We start from the raw sequence: 19,221 nt of genomic DNA, 5'->3' as shown, positions 1-19,221 counted from the left end.
TTAAATAATTTTTCTGCAAACTAAGAATTGCTTCAAAACAAAGTATTATAAAGAAACGCATAGATAATCAAAGACTATACTATGACAAATGTCCCATTAACAAAGCTAAGTCTAGGGTAATAAATTTTTTTGTTTAATGACTTACATCTGCACTTAATCTATCCTCATCATCTCCTTCATTGATGTCTTCAGTATTTTCTTCTTCATTATCTTCTCCCTCTTCTTCATTCATGTCATCTCCATTCTGCTCTGCCTCATTCTGATCCTTTTCATCATCGAAGTTGTCCTCTTTTTCACTAAAATAATTCAGTAATAATTCAATTTAATCATAGATGTAAACATACTGAACTTAAACGACTTTGGGACTACCACTTACTTCTCATGCATAACAATGATAAATATATTTCATACATCATTTTTTAAAATGATTATTTCAAATAACTGACCTAGTTTTGGAGTACATTTTCTTCTTCATTTTCTTCAGTTTCTTCATTCGGCTGACGTCCCGCTTGGCCTCCTCTATAATGGAGAGACGGCTCTCTGTCATTGATCCCATAAAACTCCCAGACATGTGACCTGACATTGACCCCATGTAACTCCCGGTCATGTGACCCGGTGAGATCGGACTCACGGGCTCGTTCATCAGGGACAGGCTGCTCCCCATTCGAGACGCAACATTCTTCCTCCTGAACTGATCAGCTGTGTGCTCAGCTTCCAACAGCTTAGCCCTGTAGAAATCATACCACAGATTAAGCAGATCATTAAAGAATAGGAAACTAAGAACTTTTAAAATCATTTATATTGCCTTCCATAATCACCTGAGCTCTTCTGTTTCTTTGACATAACTTTCTATCAGTTTTGTTACTTCACTGTCCCTTGCATCCTCTGAAGTATTTAAAGACATAACTCATTTATGTTAATACTGAATTCTTAAAGCAAGTTAAAAATAAACCATATATTTAAATCATTTTTCACCATTTTTTAAAATTAACAATCCGTGGATGATGTGAAGCCAATGCAGATGTTGTTATTCCTTCAATAATTTCTAACTGATTAGCAGTTAATATATGATCAACAATTGTCTTCATGTGACATTACCAGATATATTATACACCCCCAGCACCGCCTTTTCAGCCAGCAGGTCTGAGTTCCGTTTGGTTAACATCTCCACGGTTTCATGCATGGCTTTGATTCTCTGTCTCAGTTTATCATTCTCTGTCTGTAACATAGTGTTCTCATGGAACATGTCATTCACTGTCTCCACTCCATCTTCATCCACCCTACGCTTCCCCTGAAATTGTTTTGTAAAACAGTAAATATCTAAGCAAAATATTCAGTTACATGTATACTGATTACATTTTTGGTTTATTAAGTTACAATTTATGTTTAAGATTTTCCACTATGAAAAATTAACTGTATTAGAATTTAACATTTTCATTTGTAAAATGCACTGTTCTTAACCAACTTTTTGCTTTTCAAAATGTAAAAAGGCTGTCTCTGCTATACAGCAAACTCTAACATATAGACAGAAACTGAATCTTTAATTCTCCAGCTTACTGTTTTGTATTCATTCAGTTCCTGCTGAAGTGTAAGAATTTCCGCTCTCAGGGCGGCCATCTGTTTAGAAGCCTTGTCCTGATTGGCTATCACCTTGTTCTTAATGTTACGAGCTCGGTTAGCGTACTTCAGAGTGTTCAGTGTCTCTACGAAGTCTCTGTCTGACGGGGATATACAGGCAATCATCAGGGTCCGACTGGAAACAAAAATGTCAGATTATGTCACAAAAATAATATAATATAACGTAATATATTCATAAAACACACATTGTTTATAAAGATTCTCTTAAGATTTGCATGTCAAATTTCAAAATACAGTAAAATCTGCAGCCAATACATGTATTTTCTTCCTACCTGTTTCCACCGAGCGAGTCCTGCAGTAGCCGAGTTAACTTAGAGTCCCTGTACGGAACATGACAACCTTTCTTGGCCTTGTCTCCAAGAGCTGAGATCACATTTCCTAAGGCAAGCTAGTAAGAAAAAAAATAAGATCTATGAAATGTACTCGTTTCTTTGACTTACACGTCTTTTGCAACAATTACCATTGCTGACCATTTAAGTATGAGCTATTTGATGTAGGAAAGGAAAAATCTACGAAATTTTTAAAATCTCAACATAGCAAATCAGTAGAACAAATCTCGATGTTTCAGTACGCTCTTAAGTATGCTAGCAGAGTTCTAGTACACATGTACTGACCAGTCCACAGTTGATAGAGATTCCCTCCTTGGCCCTGTCCCCAGTGGCTCCCGTTCTCTTTAACCTCTCTGACCCCGCCAGATCCACAAAGTGGAACTTAGCTGTCAGCGTCTCAAACTCATTCAGGGCATCCGAGTCCTTACCCTCCTCTATGAGATTCTGTCAGAAAAAAACATAGGTAATCAGAGATTACAGAGCTCACCTCAACGAATGCGGTCTTTAAGTAAGGTAAAGTCACACAATTAACCAACAAAAAGTATACATTCTAAAAATGAAAATATTTTTAAAAGCAATTTTGATCTGATACTTTGAAATAGACCTACATAAAAAATTTAAACTACTTCTTCTTCATGAAAATGTAATGAAAATCCAGCATCTGAAGCAAATTTGAGAGTTTTCATCTCTTGATGCAGCATTTGTGCAAGTTTGGTTTATACAATGTTATATAAGCCTTATAGTTTTTGGTAATAGACCTGCAACCATAACTTTTACCTTGTCTATTATCTGAAAAATGTATGTCCAATTCAGCATCCGAAGCAAGTCCATTAGTGTGCATCCTTAGATGTATCATCCATGCAAGTTTGCTCATTATAGGGCTCATAGTTTATTGGAAATGAAACATGCATCAAAACTAACATTTTCACTCATCCACAAAAAGTAGTTCAGATTCAGCATCCGAAGCAAGCCTGGAAGTATGCATCCTTAGATGTATCATCCATGCAAGTTTGGTCATTAAAGAACTCATAGTTCCTTGGAAATGAAACATGCACCAAAAACTTTTAACTATTCACTCAACCGGAAAATGTAGATCAGATTCAGCATCCGAAGCAAGCCTGGTAGTGTGCATCCTTAGATGTATCATCCATGCAAGTTTGGTCAACATAGGGCTTAAAGTTACTTGCAAATAAAACCTGCACCAAAAACATTAACCTGTTCGCTCAACTGGAAAATGTAGGTCAGATTCAGCATCCGAAGCAAGCCCGGTAGTATGCATCCTTAGATGTATCATCCATGCAAGTTTGGTCAACATAGGGCTTATAGTTACTTGGAAATGAAACCTGCACCAAAAACTTTAACCTGTTCGCTCAACTGGAAAATGTAGGTCAGATTCAGCATCCGAAGCAAGCCCGGTAGTATGCATCCTTAGATGTATCATCCATGCAAGTTTGGTCAACATAGGGCTTATAGTTACTTGGAAATGAAACCTGCACCAAAAACTTTAACCTGTTCGCTCAACTGGAAAATGTTGGTCAGATTCAGCAACCGAAGCAAGCCCGGTAGTATGCATCCTTAGATGTATCATCCATGCAAGTTTGGTCAACATAGGGCTTATAGTTACTTGGAAATGAAACCTGCACCAAAAACTTTAACCTGTTCACTCAACCGGAAAATGTAGGTCAGATTCAGCATCCGAAGCAAGCCCGGTAGTATGCAACCTTAGATGTATCATCCATGCAAGTTTGGTCAACATAGGGCTTATAGTTACTTGGAAATGAAACCTACACCGAAAACTTTAACCTGTTCACTCAACTGGAAAATGTAGGTCAGATTCAGCATCCGAAGCAAGCCCGGTAGTATGCATCCTTAGATGTATCATCCATGCAAGTTTGGTCAACATAGGGCTTATAGTTACTTGGAAATGAAACCCACACCAAAAACTGCACCAAAAATGTTAACCTGCTCCAAAAACATTAACCTGGTAATTCCTTTGCTGAAATTGCAGCATCTGAAACTTTGTCTGGTACAATAAAACACACTAAAACCATCTTCCATGCATGTCTAATCAGTATAGGACACAGAAGTAATTAAAAAGAAAACTGCTCCAAAAAACTTAACCTTAACCTGGGACGCCGACGCCGACGCCGACACCGACACCGACGCCGACACCGACGCCGACGCCGAGGGTATCACATAAGCTCCCCCCAACTTCGTTGAGGTGAGCTAAAAATCATACAGGCATTTTTACCACCAAATAGATAATATATCTTTTCTTGATCAAATATTCTCTTGTCAACAAAATGCTGTTATTTTAATGTATAAGCTGAATGTTTTTTTAGTGTTGAATGAACAAGTCTGGTTAAGATGAATAAGAAGAATTGTATAACATATAAAATCTTACTCAAACATGTACATGGATAAGTATATGAGGATGCATACATTTTTATAAAATTAAGGGATTTTTTCCCAACCAAAATGTTAGTGCAATATTTCAGGCTTTTTTTGACAGAATTGAAGGAATACCTCATCATGCACCATTCTCTGTTGTTTGATGTGCAATGTAAATATAGCATGGGATCTGGAAGACTGCGAATTCATATTTGTACTGGCCGTAGCTCGAGATAAAGCACCATTCTTCAAACACTCCATTGTCTGTAATGCACACAGTAAAATCAATTATTAAATAACTTTACCAAAGTTTCTTCTACGCTGATGTTAGAGTAACAGCTGTGATTTACGATTCTTATGGAATACATAAGACAAGCATAAAATACATTAAAGTATGCTGCAGAAAAATCAATCTGTGTAATAAAAAAATTTTAAGATATGGAAAGAGGGGGTTAAGATTATTTATAGTCAGTGGAACTCTTTGATGTATACTGATTGAAAATAACAACAAAATAAGCCTACATCTTGCAGGGAGTGGACGGGTCGTGTTGCCACGCCCACCATGTATATTCCTCCTGTAGCATCCTCATGGATCTTGATATGGGACTTTCTCATCTGAATCAAGAAATAATTGATTAAATATCACTAGGAAACACATTGCTAAACATGCATTGATTCAGAGGGACTGATCTATAAAACTAACAAAACCTTACCCGTGATTCTGGGTCTCTCGTGCTGTCCAATAAATCTAGGATCTCTTCATTATACAGCTGTAAAGACAAATTACCAAATTACAAGTGTTAAGTTCTGTAATTAACTGAATTTTTCCTTTCATCAATATCATATAACCAGACAATCAAAGAAAATTAAATTGACAATATTAAACCTTTATTCTGACTGACCTCAATAAACTGGGCGTTGACTTTGAAGTCGGGAGGGGGGATGTTCTTTTCCTTGGCTTTCTGTCTGCACTCTTCGATGCCCTTAAACAGGTGGTCCACAGCCCGGGGGATGATCCCCACCTCATTCTCCGGGAGATTCACATCAAACCCTGTCCCCATTGTGTAGGTCTTACCAGAGCCCGTCTGTAACAATCAAGTATGTATTAAAGTATATGTACATTTAACTCCACTCTTATTGCTTAGAGGTAAGAGAGGAGCAACTACTGTCAATATGAATTTCAAGTTCAAAGCTAGTTTCTTATTCTTAAGTGATTTAAATGTTAAAGTAAAACTGCTGCATCCCTCTTCCTATAATTCAGTTTACAAAATCAAATTTTTAGTTGTATTATGTGTATTTTTTAATCCAAAATCTGTGTGCCAAATTTAATTGGAACTATTGTCATTTAATGTGATAAAAGTCTTTTTTTTCCAAGTTAAAGCGATGGATAGGGACAAAAATAGCCTACTATATGGTTTGAATTATTCAATCTGTGACTGCATCCTGTTGTACCTATGACATAATATAATGACTAATGGTACTGCTGCTGGCTTATGAATTGATCGCCATCAGCAAAAAACAAGGGAACTGCACTAGAGCGATAACATACCATCTCAGAACCAAGTCAGACCAAAAATCAATGGAAGAACACTTTATCAAAGAGATGCTCTTCTTTCTGCACATTTAGCCCATTATGCTACATAGCCTTTAATTTCCCGAAATAATTGCATGAAAAATGCAACATAAATATATGATATATATTTATATGACTACCCATTGACCCATTTCATTCCTATTTACCAAGAAATGTATATGCCTCAGCTTCTGTATTTAGTTTAATTCTGACATTATAATTAAATGTTTATAACCTGTTACCATGTGGTAAAGTTTGTTCTTATCTTGATCATACTTGCAAAGAAACAAAAGAAACTTAAATACTCATTTACATTACACTTGCAGGTACTTTATAAATGAGATATTCAGTCTCGCTATGTACACTTGCACTTATAGATACATAAGCAAAGCACAGCCAGTACAGTTCGTACTAGTAATGTTTTCTCCAGCTTATAAGTGATATCTAGGTAATATATATGTAATATACATGTATGTATTATTCATTACTCTTGATATAATAATCAATACTGGCTACATGATATGCCTGGTCAATGGAAAGCTCTGTACTGTCTCCGAGATCAAATTAACCAAATATATGGATTCCTGAACAGCGAAGAACAAGTATAACTTAACTGTCATAGCTCAGAATTGGCAAATAAACAGAGGATTTATGGTCATTAGTTTTACATTATGGTTATCTTAGGAGAGTCCGTTTGTAAATTCTCTATGACAAGCAGCGTAAACAGAATTATTTGTTTACCACGTAAAATAGGCCTCTGGGTATATATATCTTGATAGGAAGATGAAATGCTTTTTAAATTTTACCTTTTCACATCAAAAGACACTATATGTTAACAATCAAGAACACATAAGTGTCAACAAATCATGATTAGTTCAACTATGCAAAGAATCAATGGAGCAAACAATTTTTTTTCTTGAAAATCCCATATTGCTCCATAATTATTATTTTCTTGCATTATATTAAAAAATATAGAAAAATCCTTTTAAAAAACAAAGTTGTGATTTTAAAAAACGGTATTAATTTCTCTAAGGAGCTACATTATTTAAAGAAAAATATTTTTTTCAAATAAAAAAAAAATGCCAATTTCCCCCCACTTAATTTTTCAAATAAAATCTTCAATACACCCACTACCCTAAGTAATATGTGTACAAAGAACAAATTTAAACCCATTTGAATGTTAGGTTGATAACCTCTCTACACAGAATGTAAATGCTATAATATATACAAACTTTATACTTCACACACAGCTGTCAATTAAAATAAGATCTCTTATAGGTGTAGAGTTTGGATAAAAAATTCATGTTTTAACACATTTAAAATGTTAAACAGACCTGTATCAATATATCTGAGCCCATTTATCACCTTCTGCAAATAAAAACCTACCTGGCCATAGGCAAATACTGTCGCATTGTAGCCATCAAAGCACCTACAAAAGAAAATCAAAATATTGCATAGGTGCAGAAGCTGCAAGGCAATAATTTGTATTTATGTATGCAAATCTTTAATTAAATGCTCTTTGCTTAAAAGAGCATATTTTTCTCTTTACACCACAATGTTTATGTAAGCTGTTTTCTAAAAAAATTAAACTATACGAATGTTTTAAAAATTCAAATGCATAACAAAATTTGGTATCCCCAAAATCAAATATTATTTTCCTAATAATCATACAATGTTTATGCAAATTTTCAAGCAGTATAATTCTTCAAAATATGAAATATGTATTTTCAAACATGACTCAAGCCATATAACTGAGCACCATTTAGAATTTTTGACACCATGTCCACATATTCAGCAAAAAATACAATTTTTAGGTCATATAGCGCCGCATTAAATAAGCTGCATTTTAACTCTGTCAGATTCACCCTGGAGTAAAAAAAATCTTGATTTCTGAGATTAAAATATTTGACATAAGTGAGTAGGTGTGCATGTCTGCAAATCGTCATGACAACTACATTGACATTTCCGGAACATTTTGTTTTGTTTTTGTCGATATAATGACAGGAAACCCATGTGTACATGTGCTTTGATGTCCTTACCCCTCAATGAGAGCTCTAACACAGTCACCATATATAGTTTCCTGCATGGTCGGCATGTCAAACACGTAATCGTAGGTAAAACTTTTGTCTTTTCCCATGATGACCTGGGTGGCGTCCACGGTGGTGCAGACTTGACACATGTCAATCTTCTCCTTAGCCAGCTGGGGGCGGATCCTAAAAAATTTAAAAATCAATCCATCAAAATTTAATAATACAAATTCTGCAAATTGCCTCTTGAACCAATGATTATTTTTTATTATGTTAAATAAATACAATACCTGCCATTTTACACCATTTTATATGAAAGAATAATCTTCATGAGATATTCTCACAATCTTTTTAAAGTAACCTCAAACTTTAAAAAAGATATTGCAGTTTTAACAAATTTAACAAAGATCTTGTATTCATCCAAAAAAAATATTTATTCCTAAAACGAAGTAGCTATATATAATGTGTAAATCATTTTTTTTTTATACCCCCGCTTGAAAAGTGGGAGGGTATACTGTAATCGGTATGTCCGTCTGTCTGTTACGCTTTGGGGTACCCATCTCTTATCCGTAACTCCTCTTATACCACTGAGTGAAATTTAATGAAACTTTCACATAATCTTTATCTTTATTACATATTGCCATTGTGCACCTCCTATTTTACTTTTTGATCCAACACATATTTTGCGTTTCCCGGCCACAGCAAAACATGGACTTTGCCATTATAACCATATAGGAGGCGGGGGGGTATCATTTAGTGAGCTCATTGCTCACAGTACCTCTAGTCTATATATATCAATTCTTGCATAATTATGCAGGTTTTTACTGCCTGAATTGAGCAAGGTTCTAAGCCCTTTTTTGGCCCCTGAAAATTTCTCAATTAAATATGTTTTAATTTAGATCAAGGGGTTTGCTCAATTTCCATTTTCATTGAGAACATTTGTGGACCACAGCAATGAAAATCCCTTCAGTGTAAGCATAAATTCATTAAAAGCATCCTCTGACACAATAACTGTATTTTACTGTGTCATTTTATATTTGACAGTGTGCCCTTGAATCTCTAACAAGTAAACTAAATATATGCTTCTTCTGTTGGACAAATGAGGAGTCTTAGCTAGTATCTGCATATATATTGCTGCAAATGAATTAAATTGTACTTGTATCACAATGCAAGACTAAATGAGCTTGCCAAGTTTGTTCATTTTATACATACTTAAATACTCTGTAAGACAGCAAAGAAAAAAATTGTCCATGAAGACATTAGAAGGTATTTCTTAAACAAGGGCACACAAGTTTGAGGTCATGGTAAGGTGGACCTCACCTTTGAGGTCAACACAATTAACTACTGGTAAGTTTAAAATCTCGATATATATCATGTCATTCTTTCTGACCCCCAGGCATAAAAAGTGATTTCCAAATTCTTTCTTTACAATCAAAGTTAAATGAAATTGGGCATTTATAATCTCCCTCTAGCTGGATTACATTCATCATCTTAATAAAATCCTCATTTCAAAACTGTTTAAACAACTTCTTAATTCCCTGTTACCTACATGTAGTAGTCTATATCTACAATGTGAATCATGCTCTCCAATATAAGATACTAGTAACTGTATATAAAGACACTTTAAAAGCATGGAGACTTTTGCAAACAAACCTAAGAGAGAATTTTATACTCATTGTATAACATTTACGTAATCCTGCATGCTTTCAAATACTGCTAAATCAATTTAAATGACGTTAAAATTGATGTAGGGATCTTAGAGTAGCCATAACCACAATTCTATATTTATTTTGGGATACTCTGATGGTAAATATTGGTCTTCAATAAACTTCCTCTAGAACATGACAATGAACGACTCTCATTTACTTTGATGGTCGGTCAAACATCTGGACAAATAACAACATGATTAAGTCCTTAAATAGTTAAATATCTGGCGACTTAAGCCAGAAGAAAAACACCATTAGTAGCCCACACCTACGGACCTCTACAATAATTCATAACCTTTGTTTCCTTTCATTACATGATACTTGTACACGCCATGTCAAATTCATTAACACAGGGTTGAAGATCTGTAGATATATTAGTGTATCTGAAAATCCCTTGGGCAGCAAACACTGTGTTAATGTGGTTATTCAAAACAATAAAACACTGGGGCACAGGCATCTCAATGTACTTTTATGTTACATACAATTATACATGTAGATTTAATACTGCTTGCAATTTTCTCAAATGGCATCTTTTTTTCTCATTTGTGATTTCTAATAAAATGGTAGTGCAAAAAATGAACTTCTTGTCTTTGCAACAAATTATTATAAAGGATTGTCAATTCAACAATTTCTACTTAATTTGTTTATAATTAAACAAGTGTGTTGTTCTGCAAGGAAATTTGTTATGTATGCAAAATAACATGAACAAGCTGTATGGCACGATATATGTTGGTGTATATGTACTGCAATTTTAAGAGTCAGTGCTATAATACAAATCTGCCCATAAGTATCTGCATAATAATTTTATGATGTCAAGGACAATATTTAATGCCAAAAACCAAGAAAATTTAATTCACTGAAACAGCTTCCTCTATATATCACAGAATTTTTGCCAAGTATGGTACATGTAATAAAGTATAAAAATAGATTCAATTCATTGCTTCATCTTTATGTTTCATAAATATTTATATTCAAAATAAAATGTTCCTGATATTCATTTCTTTCCCTTCTGGTTCTTGATTTTAGAACAGATGGAATTTGCATTATAAACATCTACATGATCTAAAATCTAAACAAATGGCGTAAAACCAAATGGGTAGGTGTGAACCTTCTAAAATGGTTTAACTTTATGTTCCCAAATACAAATAACTTCAACAATCATGACAATGAAAGCAACTGACTAGTAAACGGATGGGAATTATGAAGCTGTGGTCAAACTAATGCAGGTTACTGTAGAAATTAAGAATACAGAGGAATGCTGAAAGACAGAGGTCCATGTCAAACAGCTGAACCTAGGAATCTCGAACACAATTATGTCAGATACTACTACTAGGTATACATGGTATACTACATGTCCAAGTGGATAGGACACCGTGATCTTATCAAGAATTAGTGAATTTCAATCCCCATGATATCTAAAATATTTAACTCTCATGCATGTAAAGTGCATTCACAATTCTTAAAATTAAGGATTCAGTTAAAGTCAATGCAATTTACATGATTTTGACTTGAGGACAGTCTCCTTTCCTGGTTTTAGAAAATTTAAATAGATATGTTAGTGACCTTAGTTTAATAGCAGATGTTTACCTTGTTTACAAACGTATCTTAAAAATAAGTTTCATCAGCTTATAGTTCTGCCATTCTTATCAGGGTGTATCACATATGATATATTTAAACATAATATTCATAATGATAAAAAAATTTGAGCCTTTGATATATTTTGGAGGAGAAAAATTATACCAAGTATTTAAAGAGGATGAAATTTTCATTCCAGGACTATCATTCATCTGTACACACACAGATGCTTTTTCGAAAATGCAAGCATGCAAAGTCAAAGTGCATGTAACCCATATATACACATCATTTAAAAAAAAAAATAGAAATCATTAGAGAGCTTGAGAAGATCAGAAGAACAAGCAATTATGTTGTTTGGAGAAAAATGTAACCTCTAACAATATATGTTTCAAATCAATTGGAAATATTCATTAAGTCATTTAATGAAACAAAAGCCCTGTTTTTCCTAAAGAAAAGCGAAATAGTCTGATTTTTTGCAAGAAAATGGGTAAAATGCTTGGTAAAACTAAGAGGCTTTTCATGGCATTGCCCCTCTCCTCGCCTTTGAGCCCACTTATATAAGATCAGCTCCAGACTCCTGTCAATCTCAACATCCACTTCATTTCCACTCAGGCTATGCACCTGTTCATTACCCTTACCCAGGTGCTGCATGCACTGATAAACATGTACTATCCATATTATTAATAAAATCTAATTTCTGTCAAATATGCCCAGAATGATACCTTGTTTCTGGTCAATATCACTGCATATCATTGATATCTATGAGTTTTACATTCATTTCATGCCTTCCACTTCTTCTCAAGATGACAAGAATTTTTTTTCAGAAATGCATGTGCTTCCGTCACTCATACCACTGGTGCTAGTCATTGTTATGTGAAGATATGTACTAATTCATAAACAGAACACCCTTAAAAATCACTGATGAAACTTACAACTGAACATTTCAATTTGATCTTGAACCATTTGATCATTACACTGTTGTTTTGACTTTTTTTATTCTGAGAAAATTCGAACGTTAGGCCAAATAATAAACTGGTATGGAGAATTCAACAGTTGTACAGTAAAAACTATATCTAATACAATGAGCATAATTTAAAAAGAGTTAGAAAGCTCAGAATACCTGAGTGCAACTCGCACACTGCTATCATCTTCCTTAGAATCTTTGCTTTCCGTCATCATTGCTGTCTGATCTCAAAACAGTTCATATTTTCCCACGTGGTCTGTGAATGAAAACACTTTCTACTGCGACTCTGCCGTCAAAGACGGCCTACACTGGGGTTTCACATGTTACAATCTGTAAAAATTTGCAATAAATCTCTTCAGTAAGTTGAATCATAGCAATATGTGAACAGTTCTCACTCTGTAACCGATTTCCCCGTCTATCAATATTTTGTTGAGCATATGCAGTGACCCCTGTCGGAAGTGCTGATTAAGGGAGATTACTCTTACAAAACTCGACGATGGAAAACTTTTTTTTCCCTGAATGCTACTAAAATAATATTCTCTCCGAGTCTCAATTAAAAGTAGAAAGCAGAGTGACTGGAAATTACCTTTTTTAAAATTTAAATAATTTATAGAATGTTTTACCTACTGGTATTTTCTGAAGTTTCAAAAAGCAAACACGGGAGAGGGGGGGGGGGGGTGAAAGAGTTTTTTTTTCCTTAAAAAAGCAATCCGAGCATTCTTACTAATCATTCTTTTTTTACAGGGACCAGAAAATTGGTAGGGACTGACAGCGTTGATATCGTTGCTGTTCTGGATAATGGGCTGAAAAGATCAATATAGTTATCCCTTATTTAAAAAAAATTACTTTATTCAATTCAATTTCTTTATTGATTCACCAAAAATGTTGGCATACAACCATGTTACATATAAAAGACAAATAATAAAATACATAGATTACATGCAAGTGTAAGGATCAGTGAAGTCAACTATGCAGAGTATTACAACTTGAAGATTAAACAAAATCATAAACTTTAAGAAATAATGAAGATTAAGATACATTTTTTCCCTTTGCAAATACGTTAAAACCTAGGGTTCTAACAAATGACCTTGACATTCGTGTTCAATACAAAAGCAACATACAATACATGGCTACTACCCTCTCTTTTTTATTGTAAAAATATTTTGGTATATTTTTATAGTAACCATATCTCAACACTTTGTTCTCATTTCAATACCCCACCCAACCCCAACCCCTCTAACCTGTGATTATTCATCTGAGTCATTTGTTGACCATACATGTAATAGTAAACGAGAATTTTTAAACATACATTAAAAAAATTAAGCAAGTAAACTGTTTATATAAAAAAGAAGCTATTCGAATTTTGAAATAACACACTGCACCTCTTATCCCTTAATTTTTTTAATGTATGTTTCAAAAACCCTCATTTAGTATAACATGTATGGTCAACGTGAATAAATCTAAGTTTTCAACTTTGGTTTGTGGAATGTTACAGAATAAGTTAACTAAAAGAAATAAAAAAAGGATATGCTTTCACAACATATCCAATTTTTGATATTTTTCACGATGTGCGACAAGTTGAAATTATGATCCACATACTCTAAGAAAAAGACTCGATCAGGCCAAAATTTGTCTGATTTCAATTTTTTTTGGAGAATTCTGACTTTAAAGTATTGGGGGGGGGGGGTGACTCTAAAAACTTGTGGATGATGCAAATTCTCACAACGCTTTATGCACAACACAATTGTGTGTGTGTGGGGGGGGGGGAGCTGATTTTTAACAGTTTTGTATGAAAAACTGTCCCTCAAAAGTTTTGTAACGATGTCTCAGTTTTGTGGGGAACTATTCTAATCTCTTGGAGGCTGTGTTAGGAATTAATGCTCTAATCTGCTTACTGGCGAGTGAATTTTTAGTTATCTTTCTTCTCTCAGAAATTCTGATTTGCGCGAATTTTAGTAGGGGTAATATCTATGTCAAAAAACAAACAGGAAAAAAAATTAAAACCTTGCCCACGTTAGGAAATACGAATCCCTTTAAAATGTATAAGGGGGAGTCAAGGGATATATAAGAAAATGATACATTAACACCTAGCTCTTCCTCCTACATGTCAATTAACCTTTCATAGCTGTAAACTTTAATTTTTTCAGGTCTGTGCAACTAGTTTTGTTTTTAGTTTCCGAGTCTAACATATGTTAGAGTTAACGCGAAACCCCCGCTTCTTAGAAAAAAAAATCCGACTTTGATATCAATTTGTCAAGAAGATTACATGTGGAACCTCTTATCCCTAGGGGAAAAAAAATTCTAGATCTACACCCTTCTGATAGTCTCTCCTCCTTAGCCACTATCTTAATTTTGGAACGAATCAAAGATCTGATTTTAATCAGCGTTCTACACGTACGACATTAATCAAGTCTTCATTTTTACCGGCATCCACCCCATCCCTGGCAGAAAGGGAAAACCACTCATTTGTCAAACTCATAAAAAGTCCGAAGACTAGCTGCATGTTGGTTTCTTGTTTGTCAGGTATGAAGTTTTGTGTGCAACAGCTGTAAGAACCCTACCAGTTTATAAAGTAACATCTGATTTTTATTTTCATTTTGGTATAGAAATGCTAGAGAGAGAGAGAGAGAGAGAGAGAGAGAGAGAGAGAGAGAGAGAGAGAACTGTTTGTTAATTGTCCTCTGCATAGGCGTCGGAACCGGGGGGGCTAGGGGGGGCTTAGCCCCCCCACTTTTTTTCCTATATACCTAGTATAGTTGAACATTGCTCATGCATTTCCAGAGACAGTCAAACAAAAAAGGGTATCTGGAATATGGTTAGTGAGAAGATGCAGCACTACTTTTCTTGATCCTGTTTCCACACTTTCAATTTGCTTCCGAGGATCTCTGAATTCCGGTCTTACTGCCCTTTGTTGTTTCCTGATAATGATTATCATGTGGCATATGACACCAAACATCCCTGTTTCCACACTGGATCTAATTAACTTTGGATGATGTGAGGTGTCGCATCACCAAAATGATTCCTGATGATGCTAATTAACTATGGTGGAACTCCATATCTACCTTATCTACACTATTGAAGGCCTTCTCAAAGCCGACAAATGTTGAGTAAAGAGTAGACTGACATTCACTGGATTTTTCATTAATAATACGAAGCGTGACAGTATGGTCCTTGGTCTGTACATCATCTGCCTTGACAGAACCCTGATTGCTCTGATCTTAAGTTCTTGTCCAATGAAACTTTCATTCTTTCCGATCTTTCCGAGATTACTCTTTTTAAAATCTTGCTGGCACTGGATAAAACATGACTGCTCACCAATATCCATACAGTGATACTGCGGAAGGCCCTTTTCTATGGCAGTTTAACCAGATATCCTGTTTTTTGTGTATCTGGTACCTTTTCCTCTTCATATTATATTTGCAGTTACTGCTGACTTGGAATATCTTTGAGTGTATAAGGGGGAAATACATGTACATTGTATACTATTTGGACCAGCATTCTTTCCATTTTACTGTAATTTTATAACATTGATAATTTCTGTTCTCGATGGTGGTGATGAATTGATGTAAAGCTACTCCTTAGTTGGTGGTATGCTGCAAGACTGGGTGGTGGTGGTCGATTCTGAACTTACTTAAAGTGCTTCGCTCATCTAATTCTACCCCTTCTTCCCCAACACGAGTGATAATTTTGTCTTGTTTGTCCTTCATTGAAGGTTTTGGTGTTCACATTTCTTCCCGACAGTGTTCATATAGCTTTTTCATATTGTTCTGTCAGGCTGCTCTCTCTGTCTCTCCAGTCATGTCATGGACGAACTGTCTCTTGTCCTTCCAAGCTTTCTTTTTGACTTGTTTGTTGGTTATATTATGTCTTCAATTTCCTCTTTCGCTGAGTATCCTGACACTGGTTGATTCTATTGACTTAACATCAAGCAAACCTCTTGTCCACTCTCGCATCATTATGATATGATCTTTTTGTTTTTCCATCTTTACATCTGGCAGAGTTAATTTAACTCGTGTCTCTTATTGTGTGGAATGATGGAACCTCCGATGACTAGATATTGAAAGTGCAGAAATCTTTTAAAAGGTTAACGGCAGCTCTCTGCTTGAGAAAATTCGGAGATAAAACCGAGAGCTACATATCCAAGCATTGTAAAAACCTTCTATTAACGGCGCCAAATTTCGTCGCTCATTTTAAGTATCGTTTCTTGCATTTTTAGCTTTTTTACTGAGTGTAAATGCTAGCCCTACGCTCTTCCACTGGATTCAGAGGACTGGTTTTTTTTTGTTAGGTTTTCTTTCCATTAGTCACTTGTTATGGTTATTTAAAGGCGCTGGAATCTCGCCTTTCGCCATTGACATTCCGCTACCGAAGCATTTCCATGGTCACCATGACAAGGAGGTGTGACATATGATTTTCTGTGGTGACAGAACCTATTTGAGACGGTATGCATTAACTCTCGATTTTAGTGATGACACCTAGTGACACTTAGAGGCATCTTTCGAGACCAATACCAGCATTTGACCCTAGTATAAATGTAGCAAACTTACAAATCTCATTATTTTGACATTGATATAAATTGCAAGAGTTACATGTACCTGTACCTGATCATGATAGATAGGATGTGTTGCTTCGTCATCAGATAGATATTCCTTTATCAGCTGCTTTTGGTGATATCCACTACAGAATCCAGAGTTGTTCCAACTGGATATACGTGATCAGGTTCCAGCCTGGAACCATTCCGGTCTCCATCACCACTCTTCTTTTTATACTGAATGTTTATCCACTTGCGAACATGTACTAGTATCTGCCTTTTTTTCTCCACAATCCAAATGATACTCCTCTCTATCCCATTTTACTGCCTCAATCTATTGTGTTGACAGTCCTTAAAAAGTACATTGTACTAGTTACTTTAAGGGTCGGGTTTTCACTTACATGTATATGCATCCATTCTGATCACAATGCCACCATCATTTCCATGAGAATGGCCTTTCTTACATTGTTGCCACTGACCAGAAGTCGGAACCCATTTTTGTTACTGCTAAATCAGGTCTTTTTCTCGGGTTAACCCACATCTGCTAATCTGCTGCTTCCCCAGCAAACTAGTTCTTCGAGGAATAGTTTTATGTCTTTTCCCCTTTCTTTTACAAAAAGACAAAGTTAGTTCTTTTGTGATTTTCAGTAACCCGTAGTTATTTCTGTAGAACTCTATCATCTCTCCAAGTGATTCTTACATCCAGAAACTACTGAATGCGTTTCAAAATGACTGATTTGGTGCAGAAGTAAAAGACAAACTATGGGTCATCTGTCAATATCCATGTTGCAAGATCCCTTTGGCTTAGTAAAACATTGTAAACATTGCCTGAGTTGGATGATGTGGTCCATGTAGTTTTCATTCCTTAACCTACCTTTTGTCCATTTCATCAGGTTGCCACACACGTTATTTTAACTGCGGATATGACTCACATCCCATCCTTTTCATATGAATCATAAAGGTCTCGTTGTTTCTTGCAAACTTTTTCACAACTGCCAACATTTCCATTTTTAAAAAATCGCTGTCGTTGTCCGTTGCATTGTTCTTTTCTTGTTATATGTCGCTACGGTTGCTCATACTTTCCAGGTTTCAAAGCTATCTCTTCTCTTGTCTCCCTGGTAGTAATTTATTGACAGATTGTTTTGTTGTTTAACGTCCCTTTCGAGAATTTTTTCCCTCATATATGGAGACACCACCACTTGCAGGTGGAGGGCCAAATTTTGACCTATGTTTGGCACTTACGGCCATTGAGCGGACGAGGGATCTTTTTCGTGCAAGTACCTACTGCGACTTGTGACCTCGGTTTATACGGTCTGATCCAAAGGACCGGTCTCTACGTCTCATAGTGGGATTCGTAGCCGCGATATTAGGATAAACTCCATAAAACTCTACAGCAGACGTTCTACATGTAACCACAACCCGCGCATGCGACTGAAGAATTTATTAACTTAATTCGTGGTCAAGGAAAATGATATGATTTTAATAAAATAGATAGTCGGTTAATCATCCCCTCTATATAAAGGAGATCCCTCTTTTAGAATGAGGACTCTTTTAGGAGCAGAGATATATCTTTTCTAGAGAAATCCCTCTCGGAAAAAGATATTGCTGTATCATAAACTATTGTCAGAGAAGCAGTGTATGCATTAGTAGCTAAGTGACGTTCTTTATAGTCTCCAACGTGTTGCAGTGGCTAGAGCGTCTGCTCTAAAGTTGTCTACAATTAAGGACTGGAGTTGATCCTTGCACCGCAGGTTCGAATCCCACTGTGGGACGAGGAGACTGGTCCTTCGGATGAACCCGTATAAACCAAGATGGTGGCTCGAAAAAGATCCCTTACTGTTCAATGGCCCTGAACGTCGAGAGTAGGACAAAATTTGAAGATCTCCACCTGCAAGTGGTTGCGTCTGCATATGAGTGATGAATTCTCGAGAAAGACGTTAAACAAGAACACAAAAAAAAAACCAACAAACAAACGTTCTTTATAAAAATGTAGAACACAGTAGCAAAGAAAAAAATATATGGCATTCATTAAATAATACATTAATGCATCTGATATATCTATACCTTTTACTGCAACTAATTTGATGATTGTTTTCTGATATTTCTTAATCAATACTGACTCTTAACAGGAAGGTAGAGGATCTATGTATTGAGACACTTAATCAAAGAGCGTTAAATATTCATGTCGAGGTCAATAGGTAATGGTGCGAGGGAGCTCTGAAATCAATATATCTACATGGTACAAGGAAATTTACCTGATGCTACTCATCTTTGGATCTTTTCAAGGTAAGAATTTTTTTCTGTTTGAACGAAAGTCTTGTCCAGCTCTTTGCTGAAAAAGTTCTATTTAATCTTAATCACTTTGGGCGTTACAGTAAACCCAGACAACCACCACCCCTTTGGATAGTAATAATGGTCAAGATTATGCATATTGAGTTATAAAATATATTTCCGATGTATTTGCGATATTTTTTTCTAATGTAGATA

At 35.4% G+C, this 19,221-nt stretch overlaps 1 protein-coding gene across 8 annotated transcripts in view; it reads right to left on the bottom strand.

The window, feature by feature from the left end:
- Positions 1-12,667, bottom strand: part of LOC134232423 (kinesin-like protein KIF21A) — a 51,236-nt gene extending 38,569 nt beyond the window's left edge. For all 8 annotated transcript variants that reach the window (XM_062714377.1, XM_062714370.1, XM_062714376.1 and 5 more), the window contains exons 1-14: positions 12,360-12,667; positions 7,971-8,144; positions 7,318-7,360; positions 5,261-5,443; positions 5,072-5,128; positions 4,881-4,973; positions 4,494-4,622; positions 2,253-2,411; positions 1,911-2,026; positions 1,558-1,753; positions 1,099-1,291; positions 819-885; positions 447-728; positions 146-296 (exon numbers count right to left, since the gene is read on the bottom strand). In XM_062714377.1, the coding sequence (XP_062570361.1) occupies positions 146-296; positions 447-728; positions 819-885; positions 1,099-1,291; positions 1,558-1,753; positions 1,911-2,026; positions 2,253-2,411; positions 4,494-4,622; positions 4,881-4,973; positions 5,072-5,128; positions 5,261-5,443; positions 7,318-7,360; positions 7,971-8,144; positions 12,360-12,418 (1,902 nt within the window). In that variant the 5' untranslated portion in view covers positions 12,419-12,667. The remainder of the gene's footprint in view (positions 1-145; positions 297-446; positions 729-818; positions 886-1,098; positions 1,292-1,557; positions 1,754-1,910; positions 2,027-2,252; positions 2,412-4,493; positions 4,623-4,880; positions 4,974-5,071; positions 5,129-5,260; positions 5,444-7,317; positions 7,361-7,970; positions 8,145-12,359) is intronic.
- Between the last annotated feature and the right edge of the window lie 6,554 nt (positions 12,668-19,221).

This window comes from Saccostrea cucullata, unplaced genomic scaffold (assembly GCF_032062105.1).
Source record: "Saccostrea cucullata isolate Sc308-1 unplaced genomic scaffold, CSIRO_AGI_Scuc_v1 ctg21, whole genome shotgun sequence".
Taxonomy (NCBI): domain Eukaryota; kingdom Metazoa; phylum Mollusca; class Bivalvia; order Ostreida; family Ostreidae; genus Saccostrea; species Saccostrea cuccullata.
Note: the sequence above shows the minus strand (reverse complement) of the source record. Positions and strands in the feature narration are given on the sequence as shown.